Source organism: Macrosteles quadrilineatus, unplaced genomic scaffold, assembly GCF_028750875.1.
Source record: "Macrosteles quadrilineatus isolate MER2022 unplaced genomic scaffold, UCM_ALF_1.0 Scaffold_9__3_contigs__length_116548681, whole genome shotgun sequence".
Taxonomy (NCBI): domain Eukaryota; kingdom Metazoa; phylum Arthropoda; class Insecta; order Hemiptera; family Cicadellidae; genus Macrosteles; species Macrosteles quadrilineatus.
This window is the reverse complement of record NW_026542602.1, coordinates 54,521,105-54,542,757: the sequence shown is the minus strand read 5'-3', so window position 1 is coordinate 54,542,757 and position 21,653 is coordinate 54,521,105. Positions and strand designations below refer to the sequence as shown.

Sequence of the window (21,653 nt, the reverse complement as noted above, 5' to 3'; positions counted from 1 at the left end):
GTTAATTCAAAATAATTTTTCTTTAACTAAATATGTATTGCTTCAAAAAATTATCATTTGTCAAAAAAACGTTGGTTGATTGAATTACATTGCATGTTCAGTGTTTAAGTTTACTTTATTTATGAATGGAGAATGTTTTATTAAACACACTTTTATTTGTAGTAAGCCCTTATTGATCCTGACCCCGATTAATACGCCCTTCGATTCACCTTGACCATGTGATAGCAGTTTGAAAGAAAGGTAAAAGTAATATAAATTTTAAACAGCTATAATTGAAATTATAAACTACGATTTTCATTACGTAGATGTGGAGAAGCATGCAGTTGTTACTAACAACAGGGAATGTAACGCCGGGCACTTAAATCCGTTGTCACGAAGTGATAATATTGCCTGACATAACCAAAAGCCTAATACCAAGCACATCACTAAACATGTTTTCGGCTTTATAAAATTCTTTGGTTGTATTAAAAGAAGCAAACCATCTGAGAGCAAGACCTAGTATAACCTTAACACAGTGTTATATAAAGTTATCGCAAGTCAACTTTCATTGTTTACCAGCAACATTTATCTTAAACCTACAATAATGTTATAAGCACAAGACAAGCTTTAAATGCATAAATCCTCTTGAATAAGATTAGGTGATTGACAGTTTGAAGACACTTTAACTGATTTGTATGATTAAAAAAATAACTTCAAAAGCAAGACAAAACCATTAAAAATGCTGTTGTCACCTTGAAACATATGTAAATTTAAGTTGGTAAACTATTTTTAAAGAAGAGTATAATTTGTTTGAAATCCTTGCTCATGTCCTAAGGCTACAAAATCATTACAAGCAAATAAATTAATTAACGAGCAGCTAATTTTGAATGCAACATAACCTACAAAAAATTCCATAGGAAGGAGAAAGTAAGAAAAAATCAGATGTCAGCTACAATAGAAACACTGTTCGCCATCTTGATTTTTCAGTTGCTCTGAAGATGGCAACATAGATTGCCGAAATATATTACCATCATCGTAACATGTATATCGTATGTAAAGTGTTCTATGGTAGAGTTTATGTTTTTTATTTTAGTGTATACCAAAAAAATGTTGTGCAAAATGATTATAAAAAAGTTAATAGAGATTAAGAGTTAAAATAGTGACAGTTAAATTTCCCCTAATTTTTGTTAGAAAAATAAATCTTTTGAGTTGTAAAATTAATTGGGAACATTGACTATATATACTAATTATTGTATTGAGAATACATCAATGGTAGGAACAACTGGGCTGACAATACAAGCTCCTTCAAGAAGAGAGAAGAAATAAACTCAACACATCTGTATTGCAGAGGCAGTCTGCTCTCAGCAGGAACCATGCATCTATTCTGTTTCATCAACAATTCGATCAACCCAAGTCGAAAAGGTAACATCAGCAACTAATAATGAATCAAACTTCATGAAGTAATATAACAGAATACAAAGAACGAAAATCAAAACGTCACATGGATAAATAAAGAAGTTAAACCATAAAACAAAACTGAAATTAATTAAGAAATCTTGGAAGACCCGTATCATGTCTACGCCATTTATAAAGACAGAATGGACCAGTAAAAGTTGAAGAAGTATACAATTCAAAAACAAGACATCTTCTAATCGTTTTGACATTTTAGATAGTGTATATTTCTCCAGTTTCTAATTTATTTTCCTTCAAAAATAAAAACCCCCGAACAATCTAAGATGAAAACCTATTTTACCAAGAATATAATCATGCACAGAACCGTAAATGACATGGAATCATATTGCAAAATGATAGAATACCCCAGAACTACAAGATGAGACAGCAATAACACAACACCAAATGCATATCCTTGTTTTTAACTTGTTTGGGAAAGGTAGGGAAAAGTGAAACATGAAGAGCTTATATAGTTAAACTTATTTTTTATTCAATAACATACTCTGGCCGTAGTGTAGTCCATGGTAGAAGCGCTGTTGGATTCTCCATGTCTCATACGCCTCAGCTGCTCAGTAGCTTCGGACGATTGGCAGAACTAGATGTCACACTACACTGTGTGTAGGCTAAGAATTTAGTCACATATTCCACAACCTGCTTGGTTGTTTTAAATATGTTTCCATCACCAAGAAATTTGGTAGAATCAGAGATTATGTGAAAATATCTTTCAAACTTTAATATTAGGCTTATTGCTCTCAATTATATTCTGTCAAAAATTATATTTTATGTATGCATATTTTTGAGACACCAGTAATCTTTTTCTCAAGAAAATTATTATTTACAAAGCAATAACATTACATAATTTAAATATTGTTTATAAATATTTCTCATTGAGAATTATATTCACTCTTTTTTAACTCATCAGCATTAAACAATGCTGAAGATTCTTTTAAACATCAATTAGCTTTCCGTGTGAGAAAGACTTTTTAAACAATGTTTCACTTTGATTTTGGACTAAATTGTCTCTTGAAGTTTCTTAACTCTAAGGGAGGAAAGGGGGAGTCTATCAAATATCTTTTTGCACAGCAAAATCTCTCAAAGGTACAGTTGGATGGTAAGCGAATCGTGAAATTAGGTTGTTGAAAACAGATGGCAAAAGTGGCAAAAAAAAGTGCCTCTCTTCACACTGGTGACTATTAGATAATCAAATGGTGAAGACGGCAAAATGAACAAACCGTGCCATTTCACACTGGTGACTATTGCATAATCAAATGGTGAAGATGGCAAAACGGACAAAAAGAGGCCTTCTCTTCACACTGGTGACTATTCCATAATCAAATGGTGAAGACGGCAAACAATGCGACCAACAAAACTAATTTAGAACAACACAGTACGATCCAGCATGCGTAGAGTAATTCAAGACTGATAAGTATCCACACTGGTGAATCTCTAATGACCAAAATGTACAGAGTGGCTTAAGACTGGACAGTCTTACCACTCTACCTTCATCAAACAATGAGAAACTAATGAGACAAAGTCTCTTACACTAAACTCTACTACATGCATCAATTTGTGGACTGTCACATATGTTATGGTATACTTGTAATGTCAATCTAATAAAATAAAAAAAAAACAATAAAAATTGTATTAATTAAAAATAATTTGAATACTTGACCAACTGAAATGTGTGAACTAGATCTGTCAAGGCTCAGATAACAACGCAAAGAAAAACTGTGATTCACTTTGAGATAATAAATTAAAAATCAAATAAAGTTAAAAATTTAGAAAAACTCATTTTGCTTGAAAAAAGATATTTGACTTTAAATGAAGAACTACCAAAAGTTCAATACATGTATTTAGCGAGTCACCTCGCCGAGTAAAAAGTACAAAAATATCAAAAAACACAATACTGAATCATAATACACAGTTTTTCAAATATACACGAGTGAGTGGACTTGAAGCGCTAGAGACCCATACCTCGTCCGTAGTGCATCTGCACCTGCCTCCTATGGTGCACATGGTGCGGATGGTGTGTATGGTGGTGATGGTGACGATGGCAACGGTGGACGGGACTTGCTTTGCTCCTCATTTGATCCGTTGGCAGCACTTGCATCATCATAACTGACTTACTCTCTCCGTCCGCTTGTTTATATACATGTAGATAACACCTTATCATGGGTCACTACTATCACGCGTGTTCTCCCACTATCTCTCCGTTCCCACTCCATCCGATGGTAAATTTTGCACTCACTGCCAGGTAGATAAACTCGAGTGTTTTTGTTTTTGAAGGATTATTGCGTTCCATATCTTATAAATAAGCGGGTGTTAAACCTGGTGTTTATTCATCACTTTGACAAGCAAGAAATTTTAGTTTGATAGGTTGTTGAGATAAAGGTGCTAATATTAGAAAGCAATAATCAGTCTACACCCATTGAGTAAAATACATTGCATTTTTAAAATGGCACCTCAGAAAACTAAAAAAACACAGACTTCAATATTTTTCAATTAGTGCTGAGTGAAACTTATAACTAAATGGGAACTGTAATCTTGGATACCCAAAATCTAGCTTGGATGCCAAATTGGTTTACACTAGGATATGTCCTAAGCATCAACCTTCTACAAGGGTATCTGCTTGGATAACCAGGACCATGCTTTCTCATTGTTTATAGATACAATATAGATTAGATTCAAATAGATTTTGACAACGCCGACACCACAGTTCCTATTTTTAATACAAAGATGATAATGAGTGATTAAACGAGATGACAGCTGTGTTACTAAAACCAGCTGGTTTTTTTAGTCATGATTATTTATTAAAAGCCCAATGACGAAGGACAGCTAGTGCTTTTTATAAACCATTTCCTCAGAATAAAATCGTTAAACCTTCTGACTACTTGGCGAGCACTATTAACCATATGGTCCGGTTTTAGTGTATCTGTTTGTTTTGGTGAAAACACACTACTGCACCAACGGGGCTGAAATGTCACTCAAAATATCGTGAGTCCAATTGACACGTGTGCCTGATGTTCAGAAAATTCGCAGGGACGTCCATTAAAAGTAAATATTGATGGTCTCCAAACCAGCAAAAATTAAAACCAGAATTTTCATCTGCACTATTTTAATTATCTTTGTGTTTATTTCAGTAAGGTTATTAATTATACCTATACCCTGCTTACAGCTGATTGAATTAAATGTAAAAAAAAATTATAAACTAAGCGCTTCAGTAACGGTGAATTTCTCTTCTGCCTCTTTATTCATTAGAAAAATTTACGTTTCAGACAAAAGTTTACAAAAACCAATGTTATTTATTGTTGTTAAGATGTCATAAAACTAATTTAATTCATTGAATACAATTTATATGTGTTTTATTCTATTTGTTTTAACTCCTTTATGTTGTGCAATCCGCAGAGCCAACGGATCCTTTGTAAGTCAAACACATGTTTTTTTTACCTACAGTACTATTATTAACTGAATACTACGTTCAAAAAATTTAGGCTGTTTTAGGGCAAGAAATCTATCCCCTCCATGTCTTGATTGTACCATTAAAACATAGCTCAACAGCTGACATTTGTAAAAAAGTAGATCAGCTGCAACATACATTTAAGTAGAAAAAAAGAGGTGGGAGAACTTCCCCAAACCGCCTAAATATTGTGAACGGAGTATAATGCCAATAGATTAAAAAAATTATGACAACACACAAATTACCTTATTTATTTAAGCAAGGTATAATAACACCTAGAATGTTTATCAAAGTCTGAAATCATGTTAAAATTAAATAACTAATAGCCTACTTTCAAAATACTGATTATAAATACAAAAATATTAGTTTTAGATTTTTCACACTTAGTACTTACGTAATAAAATTTAGGGCAAAACACTCGAATTGTTTTTTTTTTTTTCATAAATAGATTATCCCAACAAATTATCAAACCAAAGAGTGATTAGAGAACAAGAAGTTTACTACAAAGAGAATATTCAATGAAGGAAGAAATTTTAAACTTATTGGAAAAATAACAACAGAAATATGGTTGAAAGAGTTGTCAGCTGCTAATCACTTGTTGCCAAAGACGCTTTATCATGTTGTTTACAGTGATTTCTTTTGACTAGCAAAAATACAAAGTCCTCACATGTAATTTAGATTAAGTCTTCATCATTGACTCTTAAAATAGTTTTATCTAAAACATTTTCCCCTTGGTGTTCCTTTGATCAAGAAGTAGATTAGGGAGAAAAGTAGATTAGATAGGCAACAAGTATTGGACAAGACTGAAAACAATCGGAATAGTTGAATCTCAGTCGATGTGTTTAATAACAAAATGTTCAACTATAAGCAATGGGTTTTGTTTCCAACTGGTAAGTGTAAGTAAAGTTATATACTGCTTTGTAAAACTTGTTTGCCATCCAAATAAAAAATATATTCTTGGCACTACTAACATTTCCAAAATATGCTCTAGCGTTCTAATAAAAAATAAAAATTAAAAATTCAGAAATATTGGCGAAGTTATTATTTTAAATTTGTATGCTCTAGCGTGTCTCATCTTTTTTTTACGTTTGCTACGAGTACAGGATAATGTGGCAGCGTAGTTCCAAGAAAATGTATTATTTTGTATTTATTTGTTTTGAAGGAATAAACTCATTATTTCATTATTATTTCATAGTTCATTTGTTTAACAGAATATTCCAAAATACCAACTCATTATTCTCCATTTATATTTTGTCAAAATAACAAGATATTGATAGCCTCCACGTTAACTAAAAAAAAAAATAACTAAACATAAAAATATTCAACTAACAAAAAACTGAAATACAATGGCCAGTTATATTCAACTAACAAAAAACTGAAATACAATGGCCAGTTTGTAGCCTTAAAACATTGATTTTAATTAAAATTTAAGTTTTTATTACATTTTTACTTTTCTTGTGAACTATATATTATTTTTGATTTGAATAAAATAAACCGCTTGTTTTTATACGGCAACTTTCCGTATGTGAAACTGTTTGTGCTTTAGTAGGCTTAGTCCCTAATAAGTTCTAATTGAACTGACGTACAATAGTAAATGATATTTTCTAGCTTAATTATTTGGTTACCTTTTACAATATTATGAAATTAATGAGTAATATGGCCATGGTAATGGATTTTAACATCTCTTATTTGTTTTGCAAATAGTTTTGTAATTTTTTAAATTTTTATTTCAGAAAGGAGATAGCTTGATCAGGCAGAAATCAGGTGATATTGATATCTAGATATTTGGCATTGCAGAAATGTTTCATCAGCTTTTAAAGATATTTCATCACCCTATCTAAATGTAGGTTTACTTGTCCACCTTATCATCATGCAATAATTTAAGTTTTTGATTTAGGCAAAAGTTGAGATCAAAATAAATGTTTGTTTTACAACTTGGTTTTTTTACTAAGAAAACTGAATCAAGTTTACCGAAAGGACTTGTAAAACCTTTCCTGGTTCAATAACTTTAAACTTGCTAATTTATAAAAAAAATCAAAATAGGCTACATTATAAACAAAATAGAGCCTACATGTTTTTTTTTTATAAAAATCTTTTAAGCCAAACTACTATGTAGGACAAATGCCATGCCAAGAAACAAAATGTAAAAACCGTAACACTATGACATTTTTTAACTTAAAAAAAATAATTTTATTAGTAATTTGATTAATTTTTTACTCGTATTGAAACTTATCTCCTAAACCTCCACTTTCAAGAGTAGTTTTCAATGATTATGACATAAAGATTATTGAGATGTAAACTTAAAACAAAAACAACATTTTCAGTGTAGTAAATGAACTATTCAGTTGGAAACCTTTTATATCATTTAAAATGGCTAAAACTTTTTTTTACAATTTTAAAACAATAAGTTAGATTGTCTTTTGTGCAGCAAATTGTGTTGATTATTATTACTATAATTACAATTAAACTAGTTTCCTTATGTGTGGCTAAACTTTTTGACCCTAAGAAGTTTCAAATTAATCTTTACGATAACATGTAATCAGTTGCAAGATAACACCTGGGATAATCATAATAAACTGTCAAGATTGTAATGATTTATTTTCTGTAATACTCATGGAGTGCGATTGTCATAAAACACATAATATAACAACAAAAAAAGGAAAGGATTTATAAGATTTTAATAAATGTGATGATACATTATTTATTTTTTACGTAGATAGTAGAAGTTCCAATAAGCATTTATTTTAAGATCTATAGTGGGTCACTGTTTTTAAAATAATATTTTTCCCATGTTATTTTTATTAAAATTCAGATGAACAAACTGAATAATACCCATGACAATACTGTAACCAAAAAATTTGTTTTGCCCACTCTTCGCACGGGTCATTCATCGCCTAAGAAATAGGCTTAAAGCTATAATTTGGGATTCTTATCAAATGGTGGAAAAAACATTAAATTAAATTAAATGATACGCTTGTCTTTGCAACGACAGTTCATTGGAAGTGCAGAGAGTACGGTACAATAAACAAATAACGAAAACTGAATATCTATAGGAATAACATTGAAACATTAAGGGCTTTTAAGGAAGAACCCATTGAGAAAATGGTTATGAAAAATATTTAGCTTTCGTATTTTCAACCCTAATAATGAGCATACCAAATGTCAGCCTTCTAACTGGTCTGAAAGTTGGAGAATTAGTGATGAATGAGTGAGTGAGCGAGGGATTTCAACTTTATATGTTTGGATCCAAATCAATAAAACTTTCATCAAGCTTCTAACTATAGGTTTGAAATTACCCAAAAGATTATTCATTTATGTCAATGGAACATCATCGTTTGATACATTTTCCTATTGATGTACACCTCTCGACACACTGTGTTAATGCAATGACACAATTTGTAGACTCGGTAATAAGTACAACTAATGCTTGATATATTGAGCCCAAAAGACACAATACATTTCTTATATCTTATTTATAAATCTCTATTATCTCATTTAGATAATTAATTGAAATACTGTTCGGTTAACCTCTTATCGTCTCTATTGTTGTAAATAAAAGTTTAAGATAAACATGATCGATGTGGTGCAAATTGTATGAATGGACATAAGTGATATCTGTACTACGTAGAAATTGAACTATGAATAGTATTTTTAAGTTTTTTTTTTGTTTTTTTCGCTGCAATTATTTAAACAGAATGAGTTTGCTAGACATTCCAATGGTCTAAGGCCTGGCGGAAGGAATTCAAAACTCAAAAGTAAAGGAAAAGGGAATAATGTTTTTCAAACTTGCCTATTAAGTTTGTTGTTTATTCCAACCAAATATTACCGTACTGTAATTCAAAGGAAAAATGCGGAGACAAAAGTTTACTTTTCCACAGTAAAATTCCAAACAAGCTTCGGTCATTATTTTGTATTTTCTCCCCCTATACATAGTACCGAAATTGAGAAAGTATTGCATTTGTCAAAATCTTTGAGTTTGAGTTTTGGGTGAAAATATCTATTTTGGATCCCCTGAACCCAAAAAATTGGTCTTTTGAAGTGATGTCTATGTGAGTGTTTGGATGTGTACAGAGCAACTGACTATATTTGGTTCAGTTTTTTTTTTTTTTTTATGAAATTAATAACTGGGTTCATGAGTCTATGAGTTTTTTAATCTAGATTTGAAATTGTGATTTTTCATTAACTTTAAAAAACAACGACCCAAACTATTTTGTTTAAAATTTAGTACGTTATGGTTCTTATAATTCTAAACAAAACAGTACCCCTAAATATTTCTGTAAAATTACGGTTCAAAAAGTTATTGCAATTTGTGTGATTTTACCAATAAAATATCATACCGTAGTTAGTTACTCCCACCATGTTTTTTTTTTTCTTCTAAGATATCCATTATAAAGGCTGTTGGCAAGCTAATTGGAGAAAATATGTGTCAGTTTGCTGATTCTGTTTATTTAATGTTATAAACAAGAGAATGTAATAAAAGATGCATACAATTCAGGTGCACAACTTTGTAATACATAACCTATGGTAACTAAATTTGTCCTGACAAGATCTGACATGCCAGTCTTTGGATTCAGCTTTATATTGATTCATAATCACAATTTTACAATCCTTGACCTCTCCCCAGATTGTGATAGGTCGTTATATAAGTAGATAATGACTACAACCATGAAATGATGTCTATTTTTGGGCAGATAAATTATAACTCCATAAAAAGGTTTAATTTTATAATTATTATTGATTTCAAATTGCAGCACTCCTGGTACACGGCCAATTTGTAAATTGGAAAGTTATTATTACTTGTAAGATATGTTAGAACACTTATTCAAAATTATTCTCAAGATTTGAATTGACCAAGTGTGTTCATTTCCTCTAAAACTGAAATCGCAAAAAAATCAGCTAAGCAAAATCAACTTAAACACCATTAAAGAACAGTGAAAGGTTCTTTCACTAAGATTTTTTATATATCACTAAGAAGAACTAAAAGTATATATCACTACAAAATAATGTTTGACGTTTCATAAAGAGATCGTGGCAAATAAAATTATCATTCAAACTCTAAAACTTCGGAGATTATAAGATCTTGAAGTATATGTTAAAATATATTTTAGGGGCCTAAATGTATTTTTTTTAATAAGGACATATATTTTAAATATAGCTCAGAATACTTCTGTTTTGTAACACACTTTTCACGCGCAGTGAATAACTGTATTCTCACCTATAGCAATTCCAATCCATATGACAAGTCTATGTTTTCGACTCAACATTTTTTTCTGCTAATCTAATCTTGAGTGTCTCAATGTGATCAGTAAGGCAAGGAAATCTTAACACTGATCATTGAACTCTTTTAAACACTAGACTAACTCCGCCCTTTGTTCAGAACAATATTTGAGATAACAATTTTTGTTGAGCAAGAGAACAATTTAATTGGGGCACGAGTTATCAATGGGTCATTGGTCATTTTATCAGTTGTTTATTACAGACTTGAAACTGAGAATTAGAATAGTACATGTAAAATAACTGCTTAAATTATATTTTCATTGAGAATTTAAAAAATTTGTAGTTGAATAAATGTCGTATTAGACTCATCGTTTAGGCACCCCTGGCCCAGACCTTTGTGCTAGCTACAAAAAAAGTTCGAACGACATCAGAAGATAATATGACAATGAATACGTGTCAAAACTATGCTTTGTATAATACCATGTTATGCTGCAAGGCTGGGAAAAAGTTCTTTACGGTCAATGGTCAAAAAGTTCAACTTGCGAGTACAATGGAATTTTAAAAAAACCGAAAGCCACTTTTACTCTGCCACTTAAGTCAATTTTAGGTACTATGCTTGTGATTTTATTCCACCCGTAAGTTAAATGAAGTAGACAATCAGGTCTAAATTAATGGCCAATGGATCTAAAGCATCTCACTGGCTTGAAGACAGTTTGAAGATGCCCCTCTTGGTCAGGTGTGCATTGGCTGAGTTGATGGGAGAGAAACGGTGGAAGTTAAACGGATTGGACAATTCTTTGTCAGTTGCACGTTAAACGAGACATTTTACTACGTTTCCTTATCATAATTTTGCGTGTTCACTGAATCTTGGTTCAAAATAATCAGGATTTTTGTATTCATAAGATGAAGGAGGATATGACAAAAATATGCATTATCTGAAAATTTTTTCAAGTTCAAATTGTTAGCAAATGCAGGGTGTCAAAAGGCATATCAAGAACAGAGTGTATCTACTAGATGGGGCTTCACCGAGCCCTAGTTATCATTTGCCAGTAATCTATAGGAAATAATTGCATCTACTACGTTGACTTTAAATCTTACAAGTATTTATACTTTCAACATATTTATTCATTATTTTCTCCTTTTTAGTGCGTTTAAAAACGTTTTGTTTTAAAAAGGTTTTTTATTTATAAATTATTTCCTAGTCTGGACAACACTGAGTCAAATATTAATACTCTCTTACTTAGACGATTCAATTTTGAACTTTATATTCGTAAACCCTAATGCTCCAATAATTGTACATAGAATGGAAGTCGTTGTTAAACTAATTGACCTATATAATACTATCAAAAGCTGAATGGTATATTCTTATTTATGGAACAAATTCAATTACAATTATTGAAAACAGGAATTTAGTTAAAACTAAAAGATGAAAGTATCACAAGGATGTCACAACCAGATAACCTATAGATACCAAAGAAGTGCTATAACAAGAGATTGTACACGAGCGGTCTATAAATTGCAATACAATGGAAAATCTTTAAAATGTCTATTTATAATATAACTGTTATTATACTGTACTTACATTATCTTCAACTATTGTTTTTAGTTTCAACTTTTTTGTATGTGTTCTTAGTAATGTAAAACTCAGAAACACATTGAAATGAAATATTGATTGTTGTAGAAACCTCAAAATCATCTAGGTCTACACTCCAAAACAGGAAATTCAAAAGTAAATTGAAAAGTAATTTGGACACACAGCTATGTAACTATTTTCTGGGAATATGCATCAAATAGCCTACATTCAGACAAACAAACAATAACAGAAAAAATATGGAACCATCAAAATCCTAATTTGATTTCCAATAACAGATGTGAGGCTGGAAATATGCTTTGTCAGTAATGTAACATATCCTATTTCCAAATTTTAACCAAAAACTTCAAACTTTGCACAATGTTGACCACACCTATAAAGACAAGTTTACTTGAACTTCTCAGTATACCAGAAACAATTACTGTGAGACCAGTGGCGTAACTATGGGGGGGATGAGGGGGATAGAACCCCCCTCCCCCTAAACCAGAACCCTAAAATAAAAATAAATATTTGTATCACAGCAATCTTACTTCTTTCAAATACAGTTGTGTGAAGTTTATAACCGAAACTGATTATTTAGGCCCTAGTTTTTATTTGGTTTTATTAATCTAATTTGTTAATTATTAGTTGATTTGCATAGTGAGCTAATTTTAAAAGGTTTATTTCATGAATACACCCAGGCAGCGGGAGTAAATTTTGAGAGTGGTAGAGGTAACACTGCAGGCATGTGCGGTAAGCACTACAGTGTTAGCAAAATGGGAGTGCCGATGGAGACCTGTGGGGGTGCGTGCGTGTCAAGGGACTTGACCTGGTCTCCATCGGCACTCCCATTTTGCTAACACTGTAAGTAGACGCCAGACGGCTTTTTGGTTGTTCACTTAGTAGACTTGTAACAAATATTAAATGAGCCATGTCATTCTGAAATACATTGATGTTATTTAGTAAAATGTTGTGTATTGTGTATTATAAATACAAGGTAATGGTGATGGGTTGTCGGGAGGGTATGTCAGCCAAGTCTAAAACTTGGAGAAGAGAAACTGTAATTAGTAGTGAATCGCGCAGACGGCCGGTAAAAAACAAAGTGTTTACCAAAGAGATGAAAATATTATAACTGAAGTCACTACTCTCTGGTTGAACATTAGAGAAAAGCGTCCCATCCAAAATGGCCGCTTGTTGCTGTGTTTTGTTGGTCACATTGTCTCGGTTGGTTGGAATAACCCCATCTGATTGGATCAAATTTGACAGCTATCCAACCAAGCAATCATATGGCCAATATAACAACATGAAAAACTGAAAAAACCCAGAAAAAACAGTGGCACGCTTTTAAACACAGAGTGGTGACTCCAGTTATAATCTATTCATCTCTATGGTGTTTGCCGATAGTGATACTCAATAAAAGGTTAAATTACCTGTGTCTGCTGGTCTATTCTGATGTATCCTATTACAGGAGATGCATTTGGGCGAAATTAAATCACCATCATCAGTCCTAATATAAGGTCTTGAGCTTCCCTATTAGGTCATGAAGTTTTGGAGACACATACAGTAACTTTACACTTACACATGATGTAACGTCTGACCCCAGTCGAGACTTGACACACAACTTGACGCGCGTCTACATGTTCCTAATAAAAATAATACCCCCGCCGCAGCAAACCTGACGCCTAAGCGAATTTCCATTTGGCTGAATTGATTTTCAATTGATCTATTTAAATAACATTAGGTTTAACGAGTACCTAGGTTTGCTGCTACAAGGAAACTAATTAAGTGTGTGTTTTAAGTAAAATAATTATTGCTTAGTATAAAATGAATATATTTGCCAAGTTTGATCAAAAGATATCCATAAACAAGCAAACTACAACATTTTACAATATTCTCCATAAGAATAACATGGGAATTTTAAATTTACCATTTTTTTAGTTTTCTCCGTAACCAATAACCGTACAAAAACACTTTGATATAATGAATTGTTTGTTTTTTAAAGCTCTTTAAGAAGGTTTAGAGAAAAATTGGGAAATTTTGTGTTTTGAGGGTCAAAAGTGAGAAAAACCAATTTTTACCCCATAAAACCCCCCATAAAACCCTGTTCCCATGGTCCGATCATGCTAGATCGCGAACTCATTCAAGTTTATCCCGCCTTACACCTTCAAACCAAATTTCATCAAAATCGGATAAAAATTACTCAAGTTATCGTGTTCACGGACACGTATACATATATAAAAATTTGAACGAGTGGTGTTTTTGGCCTCTGGGGACATCAAAATGAAAAAGTAAATCGGTCCCGGGCCTAAGTCTTAGCATGAGACCTACGGTAATAGCTACTTCCCTATAGGGAAATTCGCTAAAAGTAGGACTACCATGTATTAATGTGTTTTATTCGTCATGTATACGTGTATCATGGCACCAACAAAGAACCAAATCAGTTTTGAATAGATTAAGATAATATTTTAACAATTATTTTAAAATGTCTTACTTCTGCTTACATGGTACTTATGCAAAAATACAACATCCAACCCTTCCTGGACAGGTGACAGATATATTAGCACAGATGTTCCGGACATAAAGTGTCTATTTCTACCGATTCCACATAATGTTTTTTGATGTAAAAATCTTTCTAAAACACAAATCAATGCTTAAGTCCAAATTTACAATGTAATGTTTCTTTTTAAAATAAAATGTTATCCAATAAATAACACAGCCATTTCACAGAGAAGTAAAATACAGGATACAAGCTTATGGGACAACCGAGCGCTTTCAGGTATGTTGAGGGAGAAATGTATCGAGCAAGGAAGAGCCCGACCGGCGTTGGCCACATAGCATATTTGTACAGTACTTGTAGCGCACAGGTTATCCCTACCACGTGAGCGCTGTAGTACATGATGGCGAGGCGAGAAAGGTGAGCAGAAGGGGACGACGAATAAAATTTGCTTGACACCAGCAACTGGTGCTAGACACCACTTAAGTGTACCATTGAATGTATCCGTTTCTTACTTCACTTGTGGTTGTGGCAATTTATTATTCTTGATTTGTAACCTGGTATTTTTTTTTAAAGATAGGTTACGATATATAAGCTACTGTAGGTATTCACGGACTAGTAGAAGTTATATCTGCACCATTTTTTTAGCAAATAAATTATCCGTCAAAAAGTTAAGAAGTCCTCTGTTCTATGCTAGGCTACGGTATTTTAAGTAGAAAAGTAAAAAAAATTGCCAGAATTAGATTTTTTCACATTTTACAAATGTTGCCTGTCAGGGAAGGGTCAAACAAGTAAAAGACACCAACCTTCTTTCCTCCATTGGTCAAGATCGTGAAGCAGCTTGGAGGCATGCTCAGCCCTGGACACTTTGACCTCATCAGTGATTTCTACCTGTAAGTTTAAACAATGAAACTTTAACAGCTCTCCTGTTGTTCATTATTTATACATAATTTATATTAGAAAGTAAGCTATTGACACATCCCGTACGGTTAGACGGCCCAGAGGGTCAAAGTGGTTTGGTTTATGACTACTTAATGATGTTTTGAAGTTAATTCTAACCGAATGGCAAATGTCATAAATTAATCTTCAATGAGAGTCCGAGGCTTGCACCTTACTTCCAGATTTTAAAATTTTTTTTTTCATAATATCCAAGCATATTTTGCATGTTGACTTTAATCAGCTTCAGCAAAAAAATTAAAAACAGTACAAAAATGTATTAATTCCTAGCTTATTTTAAGATGAAATTATAGTTTCATGACTATTATCTTATGCTCTTGTTAGGCTACAATATTTTCCTGAAATAAGTTAAGTTGGCAATTAATGAAATAATTAATGAATAGTTTTTTTTACAAAGGCTAGCTACAATAAAGGCTGCAGTGAAATTTTGAATTGCTGTTACCAACAGGAAACCTAACTATTGAAAAAAATGTACTTCATGAATCTAATAGGCCTATTCTGTAGGAGTTTAGTCATAGAACTTCCGGTGTAGAAAAACAAGATTTGAACCCTACTGTACATAGACCTATAGCTTATAAAATAGCATACAGTACTTCGTTTGCATGTGTCACAAATTACTAAAGTAATCGAATTGAAAAATTCTTGCCAACAAGATTGATAGTTTGAATAAATAGGTTAACCAAAAGGTACCGAAATCGGAACTGTCCGGACATAAACGAGACGGGTGGTAACTCTGCCCTCAAGGTCAATGTCACCAATTGAATAGGTTGTGTCAGGTCTGCTTGTCAGCCGATGTCGGTTTGTTTTGTATTTCCAGTGTGGCCGGTCTAGTGTTTTATTATGTGTTTTCACAGTTTTTTTAATGTGTCACCGCAAAAAGTCATCGACTATCAATTGAAGTTAGTTAGTTTCAAATCTGTTCTTATATTTGACGACTGAGATGTATAATTGTAACAATTTGTACATGTTAAGAAGAGAATGAAGAGATACACGTTAAGAGAATAAATGACTTATGATTTACTTAAGTTTTGATTAGACAACGAGTCATATGACCCCAAACTAACTTAATAGTCCTCTGAATACTTTGTGGGATTGAAGGCGAACAATGAACAATAACCTACTCACTAGAATTATGCATGCAAATGGATTCCAAAAGATAAATTACCTACTACAGAAAAGGTGTAAAAAGACGAAGACACCCCTAATAAACATGAGATAAAGTAATATACTAGACTACTGACAAAGCCCACATTAACTTACAGCACTGAGAGAAAGCCTTAAAGTTGGATTTAACAAAACAAAATCAAAACTGTATAGGCCTAGCAATTAATTTAATCATACAGGGTTCTCAGACTTAATTTATAGTTAATGTAATTTAAGGTTTATTCACACTATTCTAGTCATATATTTAATATGTTTGAGACTTAGCAAAGGAGTCAGGGGCTTAGGGCGGATACAGCCAGAATTGCGGCAGTGATGCCATTACATTTTTGATAGGCCTAGCTTAATTTTTTAAATATGGTAAGTTAATTGTTTTGCAAAGTAACTTAGGCTCACAGGCCTACCATTAATTTAAATAACATGCATTCAAAAGCTTAATTCAACATTTAAATCTAGGAATGTTTACGGCTCAACATTTTATATTCAAAGGAATGTTATTTTTTTAATTTTTCAGATGGGATTTAAACAGTTTTAGCGTTTTTTTTTTTCAGGACGGTGATCTTGTGGAAGCCATCTGCTAAGTTTGCACAGTTGAAAATTCACGATGTTGCCAGAGATTATCATTATGTGACCAAGGCGTCATGTTATTGAATCCAAAGTTACTAGGCCTTAAGTAGAATCTTTGAAAACGAAATCACTATGGAATTGAGAATAGCAATCAGCTCATAGGTTTTCCTTAGATTTGACCAAAATATTCACCAAGATTAACAACCCATTTACGATTTTAACAATATTAAGTGGAATCATAACAATCTGTTTGTGACTAACCTCAACAGCCACATTGTCGCTCGTGCTGAGCCACGAGTCCACATCAAGCTGAAGCGGACTCGCTGGCTCCTCCTTCCATGACCAGACACCTGACATTGCCATTGTATCCAGTCACTGTCTCAACTCCAACTAAGTTTTCTTGTGCTATTTGTGTCGTCTCTGCGACGTAGTTTTCGATAAAACACGCCATAATGGCTCTGGAAAAAAACATGAATTCAGCATGAAACCTTACAAGGTAGGTACCGGTAGGCAAACAGAAATTAGACATGAATAATTCTCTTTTAAACACTATGTCTAGCCTATGTAAGTTACCAGTAAGCGAATGAAACTAATTAGCCTATTATGAAACATTTTGTTTATTTACCATCATCTGTTTAAAGGACATAAGTGGCCTGGACTCTAGTGAGGCAATTAGGCAGAAAAACTTTGATATCAAGATCAGTATTAGCCTAACTTATCCTAATTTATCTAAAATAAAAGTATCAATTCATACCATAGCAAGATCTAGCCTATGTAACAATTGATAATAACTTACAATGGAGTAAGCTTAGGATATCACAAATTTGCCAATTTAGACTAACAATTCTTAACTTTCTCTTGGTTTTCCACAAGGCTATTTACTCAGTGTATCCACAAGACCAAAGCAAAAATCCCGCTTACTGGGTTGAATAAATCCTGTTTTATCCTGCTTTTGAATATGAGAAGCCCCTTTTATCCCGTGTGATTTTTTTTTGTCCAATTCCGAGTGTTGTATTTGACGTAGGCTAATGTTTAAAATAGTTATTTAAACATAGCTATTATATTTTGCTATAGTAATATAATGATTTTGAGGTAAGTTTTTCTCTAAAATGAGGTTTAAAATAAAACACACGTCAGAGCCAAAAATCCTGTTTCATCCCATAACCTGTTTTACTTAATCTCACTCATGGACTAAGAATCCTGTTTTATCCCACATCCCGTTTTAATTCCGCTCATGGTCTTAAAATCCCGTTTTCAAGGATAACTTAATCATCCCGTCCGTGGATGGAAACACTGCATCAACACTTCCTGTTAATAGTTAACTTGAAGTAGGAATATACATCTTTCTAGGAACACATTAACAATTACATTCCAATCAAACTTCACTTAACTATTCTTTTTAAGTTAACCCGTCCTTCCTTTCAGTTTACTTTGTTCCAGTGTTAAATACTATGACCTCTCACTTTTTGTCAGTGGCGGGAATAAGAAACCCCCCTCTCCGCAAGTTTGTGATCTTTAAAAACATTATCACAGGTACTACCACCTATCGCATCTTCCACTATCTCTTCCACAATCTTCCACGATCGCGGAAAAATCCTTAATATCTTCATAGGTCACGGAAACATTATCAATAATACTGTCATTGCAATCAAACCCAGGACATCTGCGGTTGTGTAGACATTGTCTCCCGTGATCCCTCCCGCAGTGAAACATTTTAATCTTTTTTCTACAATTGCGTCAAAATCCTAAATATCTCCCTCGGGAAAAAAAAAACGTAATAATCATCTAACTGTGATAGCATAAAAATCTTGCATATCTCGTACAGTCACAGAAACATCAATATTGTCTTCCACTACCGGTATCGCAGCAATATCCTGAATGTCTCCCGCAGTTGTGTGGACATCATATTGTCTTCTGCAATTGCGGCAAAATATTGAACATCTCCCGTGGCCCAGACACATCATCATCGTCAACCACGGGGATTATCTCGTCGACATCCAAGATCATGGCAAATAGCGTGAACCCTTTTATTCGCAGCGCTTGATCCTCGCAGACAGGTTCTGCCGTCAGGTTGTTATCGGGGTTGTAAAAGTTCGGCTCTATTTTCTGACTTTGTGCGAGATCTCTCACGGTTTCAATAAATGTTCGTTATAAAAACCATATAGTATAATACTAACTGAATATAAATATTGTTATGATACAGGGCCCGTATAAGTTAGAAGGGGCGGTCACAGGTCCCGGCCCGGTTACATTTCCCGAAAAATCCCGGTCAAGGCACGCGGGCCCCGCTATCACCACCACTGCATTCTATACATAGCAGGGTTAGGCCTACATGTTACAAAGTTGTAGCTTAAGTGTCTTGGTACTTTCTTGTTAAAGGGAACAGTCATTATTATTGATGATTTTTTTCTTGATGTAGGCTTTCGATATTTTATTTTTTGATAAGGTACAATATAACTAATCAATATTGACAAATTGAAACATATCAGCTGACAGCTACGATAAATAAACAACTTCTTATTGTTCAGTATGTAGTAGTTAATAATGAATGTTCCCTGTAACAGGAAAGTAAGTTACCGGTGTCAGGCCCGCCGCACATTGGAGCGAGGCGAGGTGCAGGCTAGATGCAGGCTAGGTGCAGGCGGGAGCGAAGACTTTTTTGTGTCACCGCACATTGAAGCGAGGCGGGACAGAGGTTTCCTAGCTTTGGTCCTTCTGTCGCGAGTGGGAGGAAGATTTTTTGAAACTTTGTTGATGCTGATTGTGAGTTTAAAATTTAGTTTTACTCTATTCGCTACCGGTACCTATCCAAAAAATGTAACAACTTTTTTGGGAAATTTGAATACCGTACACGAAAAAAATATTAAGCCATGGAGAGTATTTTTAACCACTGAACTACAAGACCGGTCTTTTAGAGAATATTTGTGTGTAAACAAACAACAGTTTGACAATGTCCATAAGTTGATTGAAAGTGACATTAATGGAAAGTAGTCCAATGCTCAGCAACATATAGCCATCTGAATTAAATGCTACATTCTTTCACTCACAGAATACCAGAAAACCAACGCAGGCACGAGCGAGGTGCAGGAAAACTGTATTCCAACTACAACGCCGCGGAGGCCTGACAGAGGCTGCCGCAGCCTCTGCTCAATGTGCGGTGCTCCATTTAAACATGTGTATTACAGAATCAGCCGCGCTTCGCCTGCACCTCGCCTCGCTCCAATGTGCGGCGGGCCTTACTCTCAAAACTTTAATGAGGATTAGCCTAACTTAGTTCCTATCTCTTCAGAAAAATATCTTCCAAATAGTTCTAACTTAGCACTGATGAGGTAGGCCTTTGGCCTAACTTATTATTCAGCTAGATTTTTATTAGATATTTCTGAACTATATGGAACAAGTTACTTAATTTGGGAAACAACATTCTCTCACATAAGAGTCTACTCACTCACAATGTAGGGCAATAGAGAAAGTTCCGATTGCTGGACCTAGTTACAACAATAAACTTAACTTAGCCTACCCTACAAATAACACTTATTTGACCAATTTCTTTGACAAACAGACAAATTCATGTGCAAAAAATATAGTCTCTTGGTGTTGTTTATGTTTACATAGCCTATGCAAAGGCCAATCGGATAATAAATAAAAACAGGAAACGTGCAGGCGTTCTCCATGCCCCATGACCTTCCACACATATTTATCAAGATTTAAGCTGTAAGGAAGCTAAACTAAGCTAAATACTTACTCCATTTTTGCTTGCTGTGGTGGCACAAGGCCGTACGCGGCTCTAAAAACACCTAGAACCCCATATTAACGCGAAACAAACGCTGAAAAATATATTGACGTCTGCTGTTCTTGACACATGGGGAATGGAATGAATAGCAGAAGCTGTCCGACACCGAAAGTTGTAATTATTAATCCGCCAACATTCCATCTTAAAACCATTAACTTTTTTTATTATCGCTATAATTTTTGTAATGAATCAGTCATTTATATGCATTTTTGATTCAATAAATTCTGATTTTTTACACTTTTTAAGCTTTTTTCAATGAAACTCCAAGGTACTATTTTATGATACTTATTGCATCAGCTTAGGTTGGGTTGGGTAAAAGTGACGTCATTGGGCAATTTTCGCGGAATTCAAGAAAGTTTAAATTGGTTTAGATTTATTCAAGATTATTGTATAACAGCTTTATTCAAACTTTTGTTTGAGAGGTAATTATTTTATTTGTAATTTATACCGCATTCTCAAGCTTTATCTCGTTGCAGTCATTAACACGACACATATTTTTAGAGAATTTCTAAAAGTAATCAATCAACTACAAGTTTATGTCCCCTCAATCTTCAACTACTACAAAACTAACGTCAAATCCCAATGAGAATTTATTTGTTCTTAATTTATAATAATTTATGGTAAAACCTTGTAGGCCATTGTTTGGTGAATTTCCCATATAGGGAATAAGCTATTAGTATAGTACTCATGGTAAGACCTAAACCCGGGACAGATTTACTTTTTCGTTTTAAGTTCCCTAGAGGCCAAAAACACCCTCCGTTCAAATTCATATGTGTGTCCATCAACGCGATTTAACGCGAGCAAAAATGATGCGATTGTGATGAAAATTGGTAGAAACGTGTAAACCTACGTTTATTCATACGAGTTTGCGAACCAGCATGTTGACTATGGGAACTATGGGGTTTGGGGGATTTTAATGGGTAAAAATTGGTTTTTCCCATTTTTGACTCTAAGAACATAAAATTTCACAATTTCTTTCCAGACCATTTTGTAGGGCTTTAAAAAAGAA

General features: G+C 33.5%; 1 protein-coding gene across 2 annotated transcripts in view; it reads right to left on the bottom strand.

Annotated features, from left to right (window-relative positions):
• The window catches only part of LOC129002033 (cyclic AMP-dependent transcription factor ATF-5-like), a 41,619-nt gene extending 20,880 nt beyond the window's left edge, over nt 1-20,739 (bottom strand). Inside the window, exons 1-3 of one of the 2 annotated variants that reach the window (XM_054429538.1) lie at nt 20,597-20,739; nt 17,116-17,312; nt 14,976-15,060 (exon numbers count right to left, since the gene is read on the bottom strand). In XM_054429538.1, the coding sequence (XP_054285513.1) occupies nt 14,976-15,060; nt 17,116-17,217 (187 nt within the window). In that variant the 5' untranslated portion in view covers nt 17,218-17,312; nt 20,597-20,739. Of the gene's footprint in view, nt 1-3,405; nt 3,575-14,975; nt 15,061-17,115; nt 17,313-20,596 lie in introns of those variants that run through there. The other variant, XM_054429536.1, reaches the window with a different exon arrangement.
• Between the last annotated feature and the right edge of the window lie 914 nt (nt 20,740-21,653).